This window comes from Sitophilus oryzae, unplaced genomic scaffold (genome assembly GCF_002938485.1).
Source record: "Sitophilus oryzae breed Bouriz unplaced genomic scaffold, Soryzae_2.0 scaffold_1576_pilon_pilon, whole genome shotgun sequence".
Classification (NCBI taxonomy): domain Eukaryota; kingdom Metazoa; phylum Arthropoda; class Insecta; order Coleoptera; family Curculionidae; genus Sitophilus; species Sitophilus oryzae.
Genome location: NW_022146254.1, coordinates 2,629,475 through 2,649,244, shown reverse-complemented (window position 1 = coordinate 2,649,244; position 19,770 = coordinate 2,629,475). Strand labels below are relative to the sequence as shown.

Here is a 19,770-nt window from a genome sequence, read left to right as displayed (position 1 = left end):
AGATAAAAAAAAACGCTGCTGAGACTAACAAAATGTTGATCTAATAACAATTTGACGTTTATACTATTACGTCAAAAGCAACTTTTTTCCAAAGCCTACCATGACTTCACTGAATCATCGTTTCTTCTTCACTGTTATTAATATCTTAATTATTAGATATTAATACATCTGGTATTATGGTATTCCGGTATATCGTCGATATTAAAATACCGAAAAAAAGATTGACATAAGAAATTTGGAAATATTTGGAAATTACTTTGAATAATTCAAATTGAACATTTAGGAATATACAATCTCTGTCATCTAAATCGTCAATGTTCAGAAAAATAAACTAATACTATTTTTCACTACTGCACAAATCTTTAGTTGTATGTGATTATAGTTAATTTTCATTTAGCTTCGCTTAAAGATAAAATTTATTACTATATCCCACTACTACAATCTAACAAAGATAAAAATAATTTTGAACCAGTATATTGCAGCAAACTTAATAGGTATAATTTTCTTACACCTTACAACTATTTAATTGACTTCAGATTTATTGATTTTCATAAAGTGAATATATTTGACGTTAAATAATTACTTATTCATATATTACGTTAATTGATAATTATAGAGCTGTATGAAAGGGTCTAATATGATTGGGATTTTATTGTTTTACATAAATCTTTACATATTATCAATATCGTGAAGAGGAAAGATATAGGATGTGTTTTTCAAAAGTGTTTTCAGATAAAAAATGACATTTGGTATGTTAGTATTTATAGGGATTGATTGACGTATTCATTTAGTTTTCGTCACTTTCTGATCCGTCAGAAATGACTACAACTTTTTATTTTTAAATAGCATCCTCGGTTTTTTTTACTTTATTTGATAAAAAATGGCATTCTGTAATGGCCATGTTAAAACCACTAATTTTTAACCAAGGAGTCTTTGAAGAATATATTTGTTTATCATCTAATGTTTATCGTGTTTTTTCCTGACCGTTTGTGATGCCGAAATCGTATTTTTAATTATAACTCAATTTTTTCAAATGGAACGAGGGTGGTTTAGGAAGAAGATTTTTCTTACAAATAAATTGGCACTACACACTCGGTATTTCGAGTTCGATTAATTGTTATTGTTATTTTTGTCATGGTACTCTGTGAAGACTGAAATTTAAAATACTAATTAAAAATGTCAAATCTCGTTTTTTATCTGAGAAAATAAAAAAGTTATACCTAGAGGTGAGCCAGTTTTGAAAAACATGCGGTATACGTTTAGATGAAATTCAGATATCAAGTAATTCATTTGAGTGTTAAACGTTTTTATTTTATTTAACTTTCAATGTTCGTAAGTTGCTCGTTAAAAAATTCGTTTTTATTTTTGTTTCTTTTATAATAATTCACGGCAAACATATGCGTGTTATGAAGAATCGTACTAATGAAGTTCCCAATTAGTAATTTTAGTAATTGTTTTGCAAGAACTACTGCAATACCCGGAATGTGTATTTGTGAGGATTCAGTTTTTCGGAAGCAACAGTAAAAATTATCAGTTCTTAGTGCTTAGTAAATATAAAAAAGAAAATAAAATAAAATAGTTACATGATATATATCTGATCGGTTCACAGGGACTTTGAGATCTCTTGTGTGCACCCAACTTTCTGATACTCCTGCTAATGCGTGGAAAAACAACTTTTTATGTGCCGGATATGGAGTCAAAGCCAGGGCAAATATTCCATCGGCAAATTCAAATGAATCTCCTGAAATATTAGAAAAATGCGGTTAAAAAAGCAGAAATGATATAGGCCTTATTTTTATATTCTACATAGTAAAACAACTGATTTACTTCGCTCTAGTAATCCTTAAGAGACGCTGTAAGTGAAATGCATTGGTTGACACTAATTCAAAATTATTCCTAGATTTTTTGGATATTCCTGTTCATTCCACTTTTTCTACTCTTTGAAACTATAACCATATATTATTAATGTTATAATGTTTTGCTTTTTATTTTATTTGATGTTTTTAACCCTGTTAAGGAATATACCCTGAGAGTTTTTGTTGTTTAAAGAAATTTGTGTCCGAGTAAAGTGTAAAGTTCTTAATGGTATAGTAAAGAGTAAAGTAAACAACAATTGAGAAACTTTGATTTGAAACCCAAAACAAATAAAATATTTTGCAATGCATTTTTGTCTAAGCTATACCGTGCTGGCAACTGTTACTTTTGGGTCAGTATTTACATGTGTGGAAGTAAATCGCATAGGGATCTTATTAAATTGGAGTGAGAGAAATGCGACGGTGTGCTGTTGCGGCATTGCCGGTACGCCTTTCCCTATCAAGTGAAGTAAAATCACGATCGCAAACCGCTTATTTTTAAAAGACATTTTTTTTTCAAAAAGATAACTAGATAAAATCATTAGATACGTTTTTGAGCATCTGAAATGGAATTACAAGGATATACTGTTTGACCAGCGGATCAGTATTTGACTACGGAAGGAATGCGAGAAAAAAATCGATATTGCCACGTTTATCTATAAAATTGCAAAATTGCCAGACATGAACTATAAATTTAATATATTTTTATTATATATAATGTGTTTAGCATATATTCTGACGTATATTACTAAGGAATTTTAACGTAGTTCATATTGTTTGATATGTTTTATTTAATAACTTATTTCTTTCATTCTGTATAATCTGCTTATTATGAAAGTTGAAGATTTTTCAATGATATCATTGGTAAACCGGCATCGCCGCGCATGGCCGCATATTCATCGAACATGATTGGCGAGAGTACGTCACAGGATTTGTTACCACGCGGTTGCCATGGCTTTTACGCCTTTCCTATTTGCTTGCTTTATCCCCAACTTCACGATCTCTTCTGAAAAGAGTTGGAATATTGAATACTATTGAAATATCCAGTGGCGGTGTCATTTTTTTGATCATTATTACTTTATTTCATTATTTTATACCGGTTATCCTAAACTTTATTCCTATATATTTTTCGTATATTTGATAGTTAAGTTGTGTTTTATTGTTTTGTTATCTTGTTATAATGTTTTTCGTTCGTAGTTTTTAATTATTAATATCAAGTTTGATCGTATATTTGTGTTTTAAAATGAATAAATTTGTTAAGGGTAAGACACTACATAGTCAGACAAGAGAAATAATAGCTAATTTATATAGGTAAGTTAATAATAACGTGGATGAAATCTCATTTGGTTTATTTCCTTGTGTTCATTATAGGGTTTGCGATGAAGACGCTACAGAGAGTTCGCTTAAGTTGCCGCTTAAACGTAAACTTGAGCGGATATTTCTTTATACCGGAGTTAGCGTATCGGCTATAAAAAAAATTCACACAGAATATAAAAAAAGGCTGAAAACTAACCCCGATAAAATGATATCCAGCTTTGGAAAGAAACGACCACGTGAGACTGCTGTCGAAAAGCTCGACGACTTTTTCGAAGTTGTCAGGAATTTGATAAATAGATTTTATCTCGAATTCAAACTCGTCCCCACAATTAGAAAGCTTTTGCAAAAATTGCAGGAAGAATCGAATTTTTCTTTTGCAGGGAAACGCTTAGGGGGTTATTAAAATCAAATTATTTTTTTTGGCGTAAATGTCAAAATAACAGATAAATATTAATGGAGCGGCCCATTATATTGCAGGGAGAGATATAAATATATAAGTAAGCGAAATTCGAGAATATAGCCAAGTATTATCTATTTGGATGAAACATATGGGTAGACAATGACCTAACCTTTAAAAACTGCTGGCGGAGCGATACCATATCTGGTGTAATAGGCAATATTGGATCTACTGGTGAGTAAAATTATGTTTTGTTTGCGCTTCCAAAGTTAACTATTTTCAAGATTTTTTTTGCTGGAAATAGTTATATCTAAAATTATGTATTATAGAAAAAAATATAGTTAGTACAGATATATAAATAAATATACCTCAAGACTCAGCCTTGATCATCTGCTGACGGCAGACATGGTTAGCGAAACGTGGGTCCAGTGTAAAATTAAAAGTGTTTTGGTGTATTGTACTGATTTAGTGTTTTATTTTGCTGTGTAACACCAAAGGTTCCAACCCCCAGCTGTAATTATTTCTTCTATTATATTAACAACACAATAAAAAAATGATTCAAAATATTTAAGGGAGCTTTAATAAAAGCTTTTAGTGTTTATCTGCTAACTCAACAGTAACGATTCAAACAGCATAAAGTTTTTTGAAAAAACTATTAATCTGAGTATTATATTTATGATACACATTATTTTCATATAACACCGTACGCCCATGCCTATTTTATGAATGAAATTGGGCGTGTTTTGTTTACAACTGCGTCCCCCTGCCGATACCCCGTAGCTACAGATCCGTTGGTCACACTAGTTGGGTTGTTCATTTTTTTATAACGAGAAAACGTCAGTAATCGCAATAATTTAAAAACTTTTTAACACGTAACACGCGATAACTTAAGAACCACTTTAGATATTGAAACTTTTTTTTATTTTGAAGATCGGACTTTTAACAATATGTTTAAATAAGAAAAATTCGATAAGGTTCTTTTTTTCCATTCAAAAATTTTACACAACCCATCCATTTACTTTTAGTGCATATCAATTTTTTAGCAATCGTGTAACTTTTTTATTTATAAAGATTTTCACATACTGCCTGCGAAGAAAATATAGCAGAAATATTGAGAAAGTTTTTGAAAAAAACTACAATCAATTATTTCTAATAGATATCGAGATATCGATTTGTGCGTAGTTTCTCGGTTTCATGCGTTTGGCAACGTGTTTACTGTTCTGTCTTTGTTCAGTACATTATAAACGCATTGTACTCTTCTTACATACGTAAATCTCGACCCCAGACTAACCTTCGCCAGCTCTTAGTATACCTTTGATTGTACTTATACCACATATACTATGTTACATATTTTATACAGGGTGGCGCATCTCATTCGCTTTGGTTGATTATACGAAAACGGGAAGATGTAGAAACAAAATATTTTATGGGTGTATGTGGGAGGTATTATGGGTGCAATGTGCACAACTTAAAATTATTTTGAAATGTACAGGGTATGTCAGAACTAAGATCCACACCAAAGATAATTTTTTTCTTAGGGAACACCCGGTATTTGATTTCATATTTGTATCCTTGAACACAAAATAAGGCATTTATTATAAGGTTTAAATATGTTTACAAGTTTGGTTTTTGAGATGTTTAAAGATATTTAAATATGCACGCTATAATTAAAAAATTGTCAACACCCTGTACATTTCTTTCGTACATTAATTCTTGTGCTGACTTTTAAGCCAGAGTAATAAACTTTACTGAAAAATTTGATTGCTTCGTTTAATGTATACAGGGGTATCAAAAATTGCTAACCTATTTTAAATATTTATTTTACATAAAAACTTCGTTGTTTAAAATACCTAACCTAACACCTTGTATTTTTTAAAACAAATCGAAGCAGATTCAAATGCTCTTTCAAACTATATTAAGGTTTCCTATACCCATCAAGCTGAGATTTTGAATAAAGAGCATTTTTTCAATAAAAAAAGCAACCAAGAAGGCAGGTGTCGTCATGGCAAGTTTCTAGTGACAGTTAATAGCTCTTTTCAAAATCGAAATTATTTTTCGATCAAAAACCGCTGTTTGTTCAAAATCTGAGCTAGATAAGTATAGGAAACCCTAATATAATATGAAATGGAATTTAAATCTGCTTCGGTTTATTTAAAAAAAATACAGGGTGTTGCATTTAAAATAATGAAGTTTTTATGCAAAATAAATATTTAAAATAGATCAGCAATATTTGGTATCCCTGTATAAATTTAAGGAAACAATAACATTTCTCAGTAAGGTTTCAAAGAAAGGTGTTAATTTTATTGTATGCAGCCTATCGCTTTAATTATTGTTTTTTGTTTATAAGTACTTAATTTTATGGTTTTACCTGAAATATTAATTTATGAATTTCCTAGGAAACGATAATATTTTATTTGCGGGTATATGCATTAATATTTATAAACAAATTGTTTTCCAATTTTCTTTGTCTATATTTGTACAGGATGTTCAAATTTAATTAATTTATTATTTATATTTTTTTTCAATAAGATAAATGTTTGACATTATCCTAAAAGGACTGTAGTATAGACAATAAAGTCACTGAGTTTATTTTAGAATCCTAATTTTATGGTTATCCTTTAATGCAGCGTTTCTTAACCGTTTTCAATTCGCGGACCGCTAAAAAATCAAGCACAATTTCAAGGACACCCCTAATTTAAAAAAACACAGGAATTTTAAGACAAATTATTTTACTGCAGAAAAATTACATTTCTATAAAAATTAAAAATACTGTATTAATGTGAAGGTTAGTGCTGCTTTCTTGCAACTAAATTAGTAATATTCGGATTGATGTTTTTAGTTGTAATCCCAAATCGGAATTCAATTATTGTAATCTGTTTCTGTATTTGTTTTTTATATACAGGGTGGTCCGAAATGTATTCTGGAAACTTGGCAGCATATTCTGCAGATAAAAATAAGTAAAAATGTTCGTATAAATGTATGTCCTAAAATGCTTAATTTCGGAGATACAGGGTGTAGAAATTTCATTTTTTTCCAAATATTTTATGAAGTAACGTAAATATTTAGATGAAAATTGGTGTCTGGGGTTTTTTGACGTGATAAATTTGATTTTGATGTCAGTATGACTCCTACATGTAGAGGGAGCCACCATACATATTTTTTAACTGGTTTAAAAAGTAATAACTTTTCGTCCGTACCTGTATAAAGCTACGGAGTAAAAAATATACATTTACGACATTTTTGACGTAAAAAAGGTCTCTTCGGAAAAATCGCTACGAGTAATGGTTCTCAAGATATTTGGAATCGAAATTATCAATACCTGTCATCATTGACATAAATTAAACATGTTGACTAAATAGTTATCAGACTAAAATCATAAATTTGAAATGTTTTTGTGTCAAAAGTTCGACAGAAACTGTTTTATCGTCATTTCTTCGCAGAAAAAATTATGTTTAATTTAAAAAAATAAAAATTTCCCGAATTTATTATTTCAGTCAAATCTCCCCAACGTGTTTATTTTTTTGTCAATAATTACATGTATTGACTATTTCCGTTCTAAATATCTTGAGAACGGTTACTCGTAGCTATTTTTATCAAGAGACAATTTTTACGTAAAAAGTCACGAAAATGAATATTTTTTCACTCAGTACATTTATACAGGTACGGACGAAAAGTTATTACTCTTAAAACAGTTAAAACACATGTAGGTGGCGCCCCCTACAAACAGGAGTCATATTGACATCAAAATCAAATTTCTCGTGTCAAAAAACTCCCAGATACCAATTTTTATCCAAATTTTGACGTTACTTCAGAAATTATTTGGAAAAAATCTGAAGCTTCTACACTCTGTATCTCCGAAACTAACCATTTTAGAACATACATTTATGCAAACTTTTTTACTTATTTTTATCTGCAGAATATGCTGCCGAAGTTTCCGGAATACAGTTCGGACCACCCTGTATACAAGAGTAGAGAATGTCTTTTCACAGAGGTATGTGGATGAGAAAACAAGTAAACGTTTCAGTGCTTCCTCTGATATTTCTTCATAAACTTTTTTTAAATTCAACCAAATATTTGATAAAAAAGTTTCTTTACAATTATGGACCATTGTCAAACCGTTGATATCAACATCTGCGTTGAAAGGGTCTGCTTTCCAGTTTTTATTTCCGTCGGGTTCTCAAAAATATTCCAGAAAAGATAACCTCAAACCGCGAAAATTGTTGATCATTTCGAATGTTCAATTTCAATGTTCATAAATAAGACGGCGGATCCCCATACACATACTCACGGACCCCCAGGGGTCCGTGTAAGCAGGTTAAGAACGTAACAGGTTAAGAAACGCTGCTTTAATGGATACCATCGCAAATATCCATAAAATAATATCTGACTTCAATGGTTCTACTACTATAATTGCAATTCAGAGTATGTAAATCTGGAAATTAATCCAAAAGGCAAGTTGAATTATTCTAAAACAATTGACTAATAGTTTTTGTCATTAAGGGCAATAATTAAAAACATGTTTACAATATGTTTATACTAAACACAAATTATTATAACAAAACTGTTTTACCTGAAACGTTATAGACTGCGTAAGCTGGGTTAGCGTCAAAACTTTTATCTCTGAAACTCCAAGATTTATTCTGCCTCAAACTATAAACCAACAAACTTCCTGAAACATCAGCGGCATAAACCCAACTATCCTGGCAAAATTTGCGATTATGATGTCGCTCCACTTCTACGATTGGAGTTACATATGTCGGTTGTACCGATCCAAGTGGTATTTCGTACTTTATAATCAATTTGTCCTAAAATTTAACTATCTAGCACATTTTAGGATTACTCTTTCCTTTTGTGTTGTTACCGTGCTTAGGTCGAAAGCTAGAATTTGAGGGGGACATACTTGACTATCACCTACAACACCGGTGTCTAAGACCCATAATCTTTTACATTCGTCAATCTAAAATTTAACGTTTATTATTTAACACTACATTTTATAATAACTCGATATATTATGTCTCAGGGAAATGCCAACCATTACCTACTGGATCAGTGAATGTCGTATTTTAAATAAATTTGTCGACTTTTACTAGTAATTGGAGTCGCTAGTGAAACTAACATTTACTAAAATTTGTCAGTAAAAATCAATCTATTTTACAGTAAAGATCGCTGCCATTTTATATGCAAAACTAGCGTGTACCAGCGACTTCGTTCGCGTCGAATTAATCATTTGTAATGGTGATGATAAAGCAAAGCAAGAATTTCCATTAACATACAGTAACGTTTTTAGTTCGTTACATGTCTTTTTTATATATAATATATGATGTCTGGGCCTATCATCACTGGATTCCCTCTCGTTCAGGCCGGATAGTTTATTTGACGCGTAATTTTTACGTTCCCTAGTCGCCAACCCTGTTATCGTTCGACACAACCCTGTTAATAGTTCTGTGGAGGCGCGCGCTGTCAACATCGCTTCTGTCAACTCTCTGTGATTTAACGGCACCTTTAACGGCACTTTTAGTTTGACCGTTTGGCCTGTCAGACGCCATTAGTCCCAGTTTTTTAGAAATGGTGATTATTTAAATCTTGCTGTATAATTTGAATCAGCTGCTATTTCGAGGCTACAGGTAAAGATGAGTTATTACCTTTTATAGATTCGATATTATTATTGAATATTTTTAGGGTAGAGTTACGGATGTCCCAACTTGTATTTGTGTTTTGCTGGCACGTAGGTTTAAATTACCTGTTTGCTGGCACGTTGGCGTCCCTTTTTCCTTTGTCCTCCAGAATGTCACATGGAAGAAAGGACATGTTGTTTATTATTTATTGAGCCCTCAGGAAGTATTTCGAGGTAGGTTTTGCTGCTTTTATTAGACCTTGTTTGGTTTTAAACAAAGAGTTTCATATTTTAGGGTCCAGGTACGGACTGTGTCCAGGTACGGACTGTGTCGCCGTACAATAGTGTCTTAAGTAAGCGTAGATTTAGTATCTTATTTAACGGATTTCCTGTGGACATTGTCAGTCTTAAACGATTTTTCTTACATATAAGTGCCACAACGTGGTTGTAAAGAGTCCCATGCTGCTTCGATTTCCCAGCTATAAGCTACAGTTTAAATTTATGGCTAGATATAAATTCATTGATTGTCCTCATTCTGGTCGGCCTTTGAGATATTGTATCGCATTTGGATGGCTGAGTACATAGATGCGACTGGTTCAACATTTCGATTTAATCATATGGAATATATCGTTATAATTGCGTTTAAGTTATAGTTTACATTTAACATTTTCAACATTTACAGTCTTAAACAATTGTCGTACATCTTAAATAATATTAGTACATAACTATGTTTAGTGGTTGGTTGTTAATTTATTCATTTCGATTTATTATTTAATTAAAGTTTCTTTAGAAATACCTAATCCACGATCTTAGGTTTCGATGAAAAAGCCGCCGTTTGCAGTGGTAGTACTTTAAAGAAAACGCTATCACATAATTTAACAGCCCAATGGGGCGCTAACAATAATAACTCGAAATTATAAATATTGGGCCCCAGGCATGTACAGAGAAAGAAATACAGTTGTAAATTACTTAAACTAATGACTATATTTATTCATGATGTTCTTAGATGGTACATGACATTGTAGAGTTCTAATAAATATATAGTGGTTATATGTCAAAGAAAGTGGTAGTACGAGTCGTATCTAAATATCAATGACAAACAACTACGATATACAAGACATGTAAAGTTTAAGAGAACCTTCTCTGTACATGCCTGGCGCCCAATATTTATAATTTCGAGTTATTATTGTTAATTAGTTTCTTTAGAAATACCTTATCCACGACTGCTCTCCGATGAAAAGCCGCCGTTCGCAGTGGTAGTTCTAAAAAAATCTATGTTTGGTTTTGGCTCTGTTAACGTGGGGCGATAATAATATCTCGAAATTATAACCATTACAAGATGTAATGCAATGAAACCTAAGATCTAAATTATATTTAATATTAATTTTTATATTAAATATTAAATCGACATGAATGTTCTTAACAACTAACCACTAAACATAGTCTGTACGATATTATTTAAGATCAACGTTATTGTTTAAGACATGTAAATGTTTTAAGATGTTAAATGTAAAACTATAACTTAAATTTACACTTAGCTGTTCTTTATGCAATCCTGCTTTAAACAGTAACAGCGTGAGGTGGTCTCGCATCTCTGTACTCAGCCATCCAACACAACCAAAGGGGCCAGAATGCGGGCACCATGAATTGGTACAGCCGTAACTAACTAGCTTACAGCTGGAAACGAAGCAGCATGGGACTCAAGCCACATCCACGCTGTGGCACTTATATGTAAGAAAAAATCGTTCTTACTGGGGACACTCGTCCACAGGACATCCGTACATAAGATAATGTCCGTACATAAGACACTACACGTACCTTGGACACAGTCCGTACCTTGGACACAGTCCGTACCTTGGACCCTAAAAATATGAAACTCTTGTTTAAAACCAAACAAGGTCTAATAAACAAAATAAACCTACCTCAAAATACTTCCGAGGGCTCAATAAATAATAAACAACCTGTCCTTTCTTCCATGTGACATTCTGGAGGACAAAAGAAAAGGGACGCCAACGTGCCAGCAAAATACAAATACAAGTTGGGACATCCGTAACTCGACCCTAAAAATATTCAATAATAATATCGAATCTATAAAAGGTAATAACTCATCTTTACCTGTAACCTCGAAATAGCAGCTGATTCAAATTATACAGCAAGATTTAAATAATCAACATTTCTAAATAACTAGGACTAATGGCGTCTGACAGGCCAAACGGTCATACCAAAAGTGCCGTTAAATCACAGAGAGTTGACAGAAGCGATGTTGACAGCGCGCGCCTCCGCAGAATATTAACAGGGTTGTGTCGAACGATAACAGGGTTGGCGACTAGGGAACGTAAAAATTACGCGTCAAATAAACTATCCGGCCTGAACGAGAGGGAATCCGGTGATGATAGGCCAGACATCATATATTATATATAAAAAAGACATGTAACGAACTAAAAACGTTACACTAAAAACGTTACAAACTGGATAAAATTTTCTCACATTTATGTATGTCAGCATGAGAAAAAACAATATGACGATATTATTATATAACTTGGTAATATTTGAGGGGTAGTTTCATCTCGTTGGAATTTGACTTTCGAAAAATTCCTTTGCCAAAACTAAGCTTTACGTATATCTTTACACCTATACCATATATTTTGAGAAGGCTTTTGACTCAATATATCTTAAGGCAATAATAGAAGCCCTAGCGAAACAAGGTACCGACAGGCCTTATATAGAAACTCTCGTCAATATATACAAAGAAGCCGAAGCAAGAGTAATGATATATAAAGCAACTGCAGAGTTCCCAACCGGCAAAGGAGTGCGACAGGGAGACGCGCTATCCCCAAAGCTGTTTACAGCAACACCAGAAGAAATCTTCTGTCAACTGGACTAGACCAACTAAGGATTAAAATAGATGGAGAATATCTTAACCATCTGAAATTCGCTTATGCCATAGTCATAATTGCCAATTATAAGGAAACTGCAAGTCGCACAACGCTCAATGGAATGAAATATCCTGGGAATAGCCAAGAAAGACCGTAAAAGAATAGAGTGGATACGACAAAAGAATCAGGTAATAGATGTCATCCACAGAATCAAATCCCTCAAATGGCAATGGGCAGGACACTTGGCAGCAAGGATGGACAACAGATGGAAAACCACAAAAATTACAGCATGGTACCCACGAGGAATTAAGAGATCTAGAGGGAGACCAAACCTGAGATGGAACTATGATATTAGGAAATTAGCAGGAATAACTTGGGCCCGCATGTAGCCAACAATAGACAACAATAGGCCCGGCTACAAAGACAGTATCTAAATATGTAAGAGAGGCTACACCATCTTTGGAAATGGTTGAATAAGCTGAAAATGATGATGATGATACCTTTACCTATAAATTAGTAGAATTAACTAGAATCTATAAGATGTATTTTTGGAGAAGAGCTGGTGACATATCAAGACTCAAACGAATACTAAATGAACGAATAAGGGAGATTATGAAAGACATTATTAATAGTGGACGAGATAAAGAATAGACAACTCATATGGTAAGGACATGTTCAAAGAATGGCAGCAATAGGAATCAAAACTATTCATCAACTGAAAACCTCATAAAAATGGATAGACTGAGAAGTTGGCAGGAGGGAATTAACAAGTTATATTTAAATATTTGTTTGTATTGCCTTTGTGCGTGGTATCATACATGCACATTAACCCGGCCTATGGGAAACCAGACACCCCTTCTCTGAATCCACATAGGTAATTCTCAGCAGGCGCGTCCACGTCGCGGGGGTGGGCCCGGCTCTTCGGAGTCGGTGGCTAAGTTCTGCTGGGGACCTAGTATTGCGGGGTATAACGCAATCCCCTTGCCCAGGGGTACGGGTGAAGACCACACCGGCAGGGAAGGCGGAGAGGAAGAACTTCGGTACGGCGGACCTGGCGTAAGTGGCAACCCATGCTTTTAGGGCTAACTCAAAAGCACCTGGTGTTGTGCAGCAGCAGCATCAGTATCAGGCTAAGGCTAAAGATAAAGGATATCGGCAAGGCTTAAAGCTGAATACTTGTGAGCGGAGTTGAAGCAACGGAACGGTCACAACACTGCGGTGCGGAAAGCAACGGAAAACTACCGCACTATTATTTCCCAGGACATTACTATGGAGAGAAACCAAAGCAACACGGCCCCTAGTCCCGGGCAGCCCTTAAGTGGGCAGGGGGTGCGAAGAATCTCCCGGCTCAACATAGTAAAGTCAGAACTCCGTATTGCCACATGGAATGTGAGGAGCCTCTACGTTGCTGGACGGTTTGACAATGTCATTAAGGAGGCTCAGAGATTACGAATTGACATACTTGGAGTTAGTGAGGTACGCTGGCCAAACTCAGGAAAATGCCAGAACGAACATGGCACCCTCTACTACTCTGGAAGTGACCCACAGGACCGCTATCACCGAAATGGGGTGGGCATATTTGTTTCGAAGGCCTACGATAGCTGTGTTATAAGTTATACACCAATCTCTGACAGAATGATGCTGCTTCAGCTGTGCGGTCAACCGTTTAAACTGAATGTGATACAGATATATGCACCGACAGCAGATAGACGATACGATGATGACGTCGAACAACTATACGACATGCTCGAGAAAACCCTTGGAGGGCTTGGTGGTGATGATATTAATCTGATAATCGGTGATTTTAATGCTAAAATTGGTCAGGGGCACCGACTGGATCTAGTGGGGAGATTTGGACTGGGAGAAGGTAACTACAGGGGAGATAGACTGTTTGAGTTTTGTCAAGAGAAAGACATGGTCATTACGAACACTTGGTTTAAACTTCCTAAAAGGCGTCTTTACACATGGATATCACCCGCTGAAAGTGACACTCAAGAACCTGTAAGAAACCAAATCGATTATATTCTCATCAATAAACGCTTTAGAAACTGTATAAAAAGTGTCACAACCTACCCAGGATCTGACGCGGAATCCGATCATGTCCCGTTGGTGGCGAACCTCAAGTTAAAGTTAAAGGTTACTAAAAGTAATCCAAAAGACAACCTGTTAGATATGTCAAAATTAGAGGATCCACGAGTAAGAGAGCACTTGCGACAAGAACTCAACAGCGAATTGGCCAAAGTGGCACACAAAAATTGCCCACAAGTGCAACCCCTTTGGGAGGAGCTAAAGTGTATTCTTACCGGGGTATGTTCCAAAAACTTACAACCAGCCAAAAGACTCAAGAAGAGCAGGTGGATGACTGATGACATATTGAACCTGATGGAGAGACGAAGATTGGTTAAGAATAACAAGGAGGAATATAACCAAATGAACAGGACCATAAAAGCAGAAATTAAGAAGGCAAAAGAACGCTGGATGAGGGATAAATGCAGAGAAATGGAAGATCTTGAAAGCAGACACAACACCCACCAAATGCACAAAAAAATTAAAGAGATAGCTGGAATCAACAGGAAACAACATTCCTTGTCACTTTTTGATGGATTAGATCAGCCTATCATTAAGGAAGATGAAGTAAAAGCCACCTGGGAGCAATATATAGATGATCTTTTCAGGGACGAGAGACCACCCCTGCCCGACGCCCAGGATATTGTTGACGGACCAGAAATACTCCAGGCGGAGGTGATCCATGCTATTTCAACGGCGCAGACCAGAAGGGCTCCTGGTCCCGACGGGATTCCAATAGAGGTCTTAAAGCTTATTGAGGGGAACAACATAGGACTAATCACAAACTTATTTAACACAATATATAACACCGGAGTGATACCAAAAGACTGGCTAAACTCAACATTTGTGACAATCCCTAAAAAAACTCGTCCTAAAAAATGCGGCGACTATCGACTAATTAGCCTCATGAGCCACCTACTGAAGACCTTTCTACGTATTATTCATGCCAGGATACGACGGAAGTGCGAATTCGATATGGACGACGCCCAGATGGGATTCAGAAATGCGTTTGGAACACGAGAGGCCCTTTTTGGAGCCAATGTCCTACTTCAAAAATGTCGCGACCAACGGAAAGATGTCTTCGCATGCTTTATTGATTATGAAAAAGCCTTCGACAGGGTGCGCCACTCAAAGCTAATGGAAATACTGCGACAAATCCAACTAGACAGCAAAGATATCAGATTGATTGAAAACCTCTATTGGGGTCAAACAGCTGAGGTTCGTACTGGATCAATAAAAACTTCTAGCTTAGAAATCCAGAGAGGAGTTCGCCAGGGTTGTGTCCTCTCGCCCCTCTTATTCAACCTATATTCGGATAAAATATTTAAAGAGGCCTTGGAGGGCACCGAACATGGAATAAAAGTTAACGGTGTTCTCTTGAATACAATTAGATATGCAGATGACACTCTGATTATCTGCGATAGTATGGAGGGGCTCCAACATCTGATTGATAAAATAAGCTCAACTGGAGTAGATCTGGGACTAAACATAAACACCAGCAAGACGAAATTTATGGTGTTCAGCAGAGAACGACATGTAAATGCACAACTCAGCCTCAACGGTTCCGCGATTGAACGAGTAAATCAGTTTAAGTATCTGGGCAGCATAATCACGGAGAGCCTGGAACCCGACATTGAAATCAAATCCCGTATTGAAATAGCAAGAACAACGTTTAAAAGGATGAGATCCCTATTCTGCAACAAAGACCTAAATCTCAAACTGCGACAACGTATGGTCAGGTGTTACGTTTGGTCCGTCCTTCTCTATGGAGTTGAGAGCTGGACTTTGAAAGCTGTCATGCTTAATAGACTGGAGGCATTGGAGATGTGGATTCATCGAAGAATGCTGCGAGTCTCCTGGACCGATATGCTGACCAACGAAGAAGTCCTTCGGCGAGCAAGAACAGAACGACAGCTGCTAACAACGATAAAATGTCGCAGATTTCCTACCTAGGACATGTGTTGCGGGGAGAAAAGTATCATCTCTTACAACTTATTCTAAAAGGAAAAATAGAGGGCAAACGAGGAGTCGGCAGAAGGCAGATGTCATGGCTGAGGAATATCAGACAGTGGACGGGAGTGTCTGGGGCTGGTGAGCTTTTCAGACTGGCAGAAGATAGAGTTGCGCTCTCTGCAGTGATCGTCAACGTTCGGAGAACCGGGCAGGGCACATAAAGAAGATTTAAATATTTAAGAAAAATGGAGATGTATTAATGAATCCATAAGAAAGCAATAGAGAAAGAGGGATATATCCTCTATTATAGATTCGAGACAACACCGGTATCAGGTCTAAAGAGAGACCAAGTTAAAGAGGTGGAGAAAATGGAGACAGATCCTCCAGCCTCCACCTCACGGTTATTACCTAGCCGGAGACAAGCTCCTCGACTGTGAGGAGCACGGAGGGCCAAACCCCAACCGTGGAAGGGTGTATATCCTCGGAGGAAGAACATCTGTTAGCAGAGAATGATGGGAAATACACTGTCCCCCCTACAACAGAAAATTTTTCACGCGTGATGAGTTATAGACTGTATGATGAGTTATAACTCAAGGAAGGGGAACACAATAGATCTCTCTTTAAGGTCGCAGTCATTAACCCTCTCCCCCCTCCCACTCATTCTACATTTTACATTCTACATTCTTTATAAATCCATGTGAATTTTTTTTGACGTATTTTTTTAATACATCTATATTTATAAGTAACAAAAATTAACGATAAAGGGAGTTTTGCTGTCTGGTGTAAGGAACAAATTCCGTAGATGCTAATTTTTCAGAAGGTAGATAGTCTAATATTTAACTAAAATTTGAAAAAAAATGTAGCAAATTTAGCTTTTACTTATATCAAGTAAAGTACGTCTACTGGATCTGTGTCTATGAAAGGAATGAAACTATTATGATATTCAAGATAACACAGACTGAAAAAAATACTTGATTTATGTGTGCGTCAGTATAATAAATTCTAATTTTTTTTTCTTACCCAAACTCTAAATACAGACACTATTCTCTCATAATTACATTTTTCTGGACTGATCTGCCAGGACCAAGATGGATACGGTCGCAAAACTGGATTACCATTTATAGTTTTCTTTGTCACAGTATTTAGGGTTGATGCTACGCCTTGCGTAGGAAATCTGGGAATTGTTATAAAAACACGCTCTTTCTGTTTAATTCCTAAAATAAAATTACTTGTTATCAAATTAAGTATAATATAAACAAATAAAGTAATATTTAAATTCCACTACTCGGAAACCGCAATTTATTTTAGTAAATATTTTAGAGAGCTAATAAGATAGTCTGATTAAGTTTAGAAATAATAACAGCTTCGTTCCAACGCAGAAATTTGAACAGTTCTAGAACGGTTATTGGTATCGTTTGAATCGAATTTGTGTGCATGTATCGACTTTGACAGTTCTGTTACGCTACCAAAATTAAATGCGGTTGGAACGGTTTCTGAACCGATTTTAGCTGTGGCCTTACACTTGAATCCAATTCACAACCTTATTTTTTTGTTATTATTATTATTTAGATAGATTTTTATACGATTCATATTATTTAAGGGACTCAAAATGAGTAATATATTAGAAGTAAGTACAATACGATCGAAAAAAAGAAGCAGAAGCAGCGATCGCTGTCATTTTATATGTACAATTATATGGGGCATGTCATCGATCGTCATTACCAAGCCAACTGGACGCCGATTTTTTTTTCGATCGTATTGAATTTATGTTCTTGAACGTAATATATAACGTATATAGATAGAACGTTGTATATAACTACACGAAAATTAATAAAATGGGAGGGACATTTATTTATATTTGTAGGTTTTAATCTTTCGTTCAAGTCATTTTCCCTGGTATTCAACACAGACTCGATATCACTGTCCCCTTCGTCACTCGTCATAGTTCAAAAATCGAGAAATATTTAAAGTAAACACACGATAAACAGCAAATAATACTTGAGGCTCAAAATGTCTTCAAATCCACAGATAAATTAACTGTCAAAATTAAAAGAGAAATGGCCAATGTCTTTAAATATCAATCGGTTCTCAGTTGCGTTGGAACGAAGTTAACGATTTCATAAAAAAAAATAAACAAATATTACCCTTTCCCCCCATTTTATTATTTATTTACTTATTTTCACTAAACAATTTGAAGTATAATATTGACACAGTTTATTAAAATACATACTTATTGTGTCATTAAATCTATAGGGAAAATTGAAAACAAAATAGTGCAATAAAAATATTTCGGTAATATAACATTTAGCTACTCGTTTAGCTATGTATGTGCAGATCTTATAAATATGCATGATTATGATTTTTTTGATCATATATTTTTTTATATCATATAGTATAATATTGCAAAAGATAAGTTGCAAGTGAAAAATATTCATTTAATGTGTAAAAGTCTGTTCAGTGAGAGAAAAAGCATTTTCGACAGACTAAACCTAATTTTTGACAGAAAAATATATTTACTGTCAAATTAAAATAGAAGGTAACAACTGGTATTGTCAAATATTTTACTGGTTTGTAACGTACGGTTGTTAAAAATAAAATTTTGACGTGAAATTATTATAAATTAAAACTTACTGTCGTAATAATATTCAGCGTCTATGGGTTGTATATTCCCTATATCAAAAGTACCATTACTTATTGCTTCACTTCTTTCTTCTTCACTATTGAACTCGTACTCTATCTGAGACCATTCAAACTTAATTTTAAAAGGCAACACTTGATCACTCACGGTATTGCTGACAAACAGAGCAATTATTAAACCAATTGGATTCATTACAACTGAAAACATTGAAGACCGAATAATTCTAGATGTATATTAATAACCCAATGCTATAAGTGTATATTTTTCATTCAATTCTGAAACGCGTTTTATAAAATGATAGTATAGTAAGTAGAGAAGACATTAAAAACTCGTTTTAATTTAAATATTTATAGATGGTAAAAAGAAAGACTAAAATAACGGACTTACCTGTTAGTATCAAGATATTTTGTATTATTTTCACTCACATTAATTAGTACTAGAGTCTTTTAAGTAGTTTAGTTGCGATAATACTATAAGCTTTAAATAGAAAACAATGTATTTCGATTAAAACCAACAAGCATATTTACAGGGCGAACAAAATACTATGATATTTATTTTAGTGTATAACGGAAAAAACATTTATCTTTTTCTTGTAACCACTAATTGTTTACTTTATGATAATATCAATTAATTGATTAAAAATCCCGTGAATCAAAAACTGGTATTGTCTATTAGGAAGACACAGATACATATATAACTTGAAGTAACAATATGGGTATTAAGAATGAGTCAAAACACATTATTTTTTTTAATTTTATAGCACTTTACTATACAAATATAATAAAATTTGTAAATATTACTAGGGAATTTGGTATTGTTTCATAGAAGAAAAAAAACACGGTTATTTGAAAAAAGTGAACGTCGCAAAATATTCAAGATCAGCTTATAAAAGCTAATTAGTATAGACAAAGTGTAATATTTTATGATAAACTGTTTTCTAGAGAAAAAAATCACGTATGGCACTGAAATACACTTATCGCGTAAAATCACTGACATAATATGTTAAAAATAGGGGAAAGTCCAAATACGTGCTATATTGTTTTTTTTTAGTATTT

General features: G+C 34.4%; 1 protein-coding gene across 1 annotated transcript in view; it reads right to left on the bottom strand.

The window, feature by feature from the left end:
• LOC115879133 (protein yellow-like) overlaps positions 1-19,438 on the bottom strand; it is a 29,750-nt gene extending 10,312 nt beyond the window's left edge. The window contains exons 1-6 of the mRNA XM_030895796.1: positions 19,103-19,438; positions 18,709-18,912; positions 17,098-17,291; positions 8,429-8,524; positions 8,138-8,372; positions 1,584-1,741 (exon numbers count right to left, since the gene is read on the bottom strand). Of these exons, the coding sequence (XP_030751656.1) occupies positions 1,584-1,741; positions 8,138-8,372; positions 8,429-8,524; positions 17,098-17,291; positions 18,709-18,907 (882 nt within the window). The 5' untranslated portion in view covers positions 18,908-18,912; positions 19,103-19,438. The remainder of the gene's footprint in view (positions 1-1,583; positions 1,742-8,137; positions 8,373-8,428; positions 8,525-17,097; positions 17,292-18,708; positions 18,913-19,102) is intronic.
• Positions 19,439-19,770: the final 332 nt, after the last annotated feature.